This window comes from Microtus oregoni, unplaced genomic scaffold (assembly GCF_018167655.1).
Source record: "Microtus oregoni isolate MIOR12 unplaced genomic scaffold, Mior012 000000F_ref0000247, whole genome shotgun sequence".
Classification (NCBI taxonomy): Eukaryota; Metazoa; Chordata; class Mammalia; order Rodentia; family Cricetidae; genus Microtus; species Microtus oregoni.
The window spans coordinates 17,537,572-17,540,720 of NW_024543059.1; the positions used below are offsets into that span (position 1 = coordinate 17,537,572).

The 3,149-nt window shown below is 39.8% G+C and overlaps 1 protein-coding gene across 1 annotated transcript; it reads left to right on the forward strand.

Annotated features, from left to right (window-relative positions):
* Positions 1-212: 212 nt before the first annotated feature.
* LOC121450466 (60S ribosomal protein L23a-like) lies at positions 213-718 on the forward strand. Its single transcript, XM_041655377.1, has one exon. The coding sequence runs from the start codon at positions 213-215 to the stop codon at positions 681-683; it is 471 nt and encodes a 156-aa protein (XP_041511311.1). The 3' UTR covers positions 684-718.
* The last annotated feature ends 2,431 nt before the right edge of the window (positions 719-3,149 follow it).

Genomic DNA, 3,149 nt, shown 5'->3' on the forward strand with positions numbered 1-3,149 from the left:
TATCAATATAAATATAGATATATGACCATACCCTCTATTTAAAAATTTGAGAAAACATTATTTTGGTATTTTTAGATAGGGGCAGAATAAGATAGATAGACATTAGACTTCCAAGATATCACGTTCTTTAGATTTGATCTTAATATGATGTACACGGCTGTGTTCTTGAAATAAAATTATATTAAAAAATTATTTAGACCCTTTTCGTCAAGATGGCGCCGAAAGCGAAGAAGGAAGCTCCTGCCCCTCCCAAAGCCAAAGCTAAAGCGAAGGCCTTGAAAGCCAAGAAGGCAGTGCTGAAAGGCGTCCACAGCCACAAAAAGAAGAAGATCCGCACATCGCCCACCTTTCGGCGTCCCAAGACCCTGCGGCTACGAAGGCAGCCTAAATACCCCCGGAAGAGCGCGCCCAGGAGGAACAAGCTTGACCACTATGCCATCATCAAATTCCCCCTGACCACCGAGTCAGCCATGAAGAAGATAGAAGACAACAACACACTTGTGTTCATTGTGGACGTCAAGGCCAACAAGCACCAGATCAAACAGGCTGTGAAGAAACTCTATGACATCGATGTGGCCAAAGTCAACACCCTCATAAGGCCCGATGGAGAGAAGAAGGCGTATGTTCGGTTGGCTCCTGATTATGATGCTCTGGATGTTGCCAACAAGATTGGAATCATCTAAACTGAGCCCAGCCAGCTAATTCTAAATATACACTTTTTCACCATAAAAAAAAAAAAAAAAAAAAAAAAAAAAAAAAAAAAAAAAAAAAAAATTATTTAAAAAGGAATTACAGCAAAGGAAACTGACAACCGAGTGAAGAGACAGCTTACAGAATTTGGAGAAAATTTGCCAGTCATACTTCTGACAGATGACTAATTTGTAGAATAAAAAAATGAAAGACAGAGCTGAATGTAGAGTTGTCAAAAGAAAACAACATCAGTGAGTAAAGCAACACTTTAAAAAGTGTTCAATGCCATGATCCACTGGGGAGATGCAAATTACCCTAACGACCATAACCTCGAAAAGGAACCAACTAAGATGTTCATCAGCTGATGGACGGACAGGGAAGATGCAATACAAACACAGGGTGGAATCTTGTTGAGCTGTCAAAAATGAAATTATTAAATTTTCAGGAAAATAGCTGAAACTGGAAACTGCTGGATGAGGTAATTCACACCCCAAAAGACAAATATTGTCTGTTCACTCTGATGTATAGACCAAACTTTGAATTTTAGGTTTCTGTGATTAAGTTGGAATGGCAGTCAATATAGCCCAGAAAGCAAGAAACCAGAGGGCAGGAGTGGGTATTTAGGAAAGGATGTAGTAAAATACACAAGATACTGACTTGATGGGGGCTAGCCCTGAAAACTTTTAAAACTTTTAAGTGGGGCATGGTAGCAGAAAGATGAGGGTGAGGTGTGGAGGTGACTAACAAAAACAGTATATGAAAAAGCAATATAGAAACCTACACCTTTTGTTTTCTTTTAAAAGCCCAAGGGACTGATCCTCTTGTCTCTATCCTTCCAGGGCTCACGTTACTGAGACCAGCTTTCTGCGTAGATCCGGGGATTGAACTCAGGTCCTCATGCTTACACAGGAAGGGCTTGACCTAACCTACTAATTTGTAAGCTAACTAAAAATACAATGATAAATAAAAAGAGCTTGGGGTAGAGGTACCTTGTGTGGGTAATTAACACTGGCATCAGAACTCGTTATCTATTTTAAAAATAATCCCTATGCCAGGAGCACACCACCCAATAAATTGTTGGCCAGAGAGGTTGAAGAGGCCTCCGAAACAGGCACACTATTGCCATTGCTCTTGGTTGCCCACTAGAATTGCATAGTCCTATCATATTCCTGGAGACATCATAGTCTTTGTCTACAAACCATAGACAAATCATACTGTACCTTGACTAGAGGATCTTTCCTGCTGGATACCATTCATGATGCCAAAGGGTGCAACATAGGCTCCTGGGAGAGAAAACTCAACAGCAGTCTTATTGAGCTAGGCAACACTTTCATTGATACAGTAATGGCATGAATGTTTGGTGAGAAACCTACTCCTGGGATTAAAGGCCTCCTCCATGTGAGGGAATCCACATTTGCTACTGTAAGCCAGAGCGCAATGCTACTGTTGGGGAGGTCCTGAGCAGTGAGGAATCTTTAACTGCTCTTTCTTTGGATGTACATATTGACAAATTGTCTTCTTTCTAACTGTTTCTTTTTGTACACATAGGTTAGTGTAACTCTCCATCTTATGCAGAGCTGTTTCTTTTTGCAGTGTGTGACATTTAAAAGAGAGACTTATAGCTAGGGACTATGCTGAGAACAAAGGGCAATTGAGAACTCAGCCCTAGACAAGATACTTGTATCACCCTCTCCAGTAACCAAGAAATATCTGGAAAGAAAGGGGTGGGAAGTATGTAGGAACTGGAACACAGGGAGGGGAGTGCTGTGAGATACTGCCATCTGGACATGACATAGCATTTGTAACTAAAACCATGCTATAGCTATTCATAACTCCACAAGGGCCTGCAGAAGCTTGGGTTCTTTGGGAATCCACACAGCTGGAGAAGAGACCCACCCGGCCTCAACCCTTCCTAAGGAGCTGCGGTAAGACAATGATTACTAGGGTGGTGGAGGTCTCTTCATCAGTGTAATAACAAACTAGTGTGTTTCCCATGCTCTAGCAAATAAGCCTCCTACCCATGCTCATTCGTGTAATGCCAGCTAAACTCACTAAATCCAAAAGAAAAAAGGAAATTCGTCAGTTTGGGGAGACAACTAATTTGAAAAAGAAAAGGCTTTCGAGGGAGTGCAAGGAGTTTAAGATGGGGTAATGGTAGGTGAATATAATCATAATTCATTACAAGTATTTGTATGAAGCTGTCAAAGATAGAAAAAAATAAATTACAAAATATAAGTTTCTAATTACTTCAAGTAAAATGAGCAGATAAGCCCTTGAATTGAGTAGCTAGGAAAATTAAACAGGAAGAAAAAAAAGCTAAATAACTTTAAAACAAAGCAATTTTATTGCATTCCCTTAATGGATTACATACTAAAGATAAAAAGAGCTAAAACATAACACAAATATATTGTAATTTATTACTAGTCAGTTAGATATGAATATCGACAGGATAAATAAGT

What these genes read in the sequence shown, in the direction of transcription:
- LOC121450466 (XM_041655377.1), top strand. Translation starts at nt 213, where the DNA reads ATGGCGCCGAAAGCGAAGAAGGAAGCTCCTGCCCCTCCCAAAGCCAAA.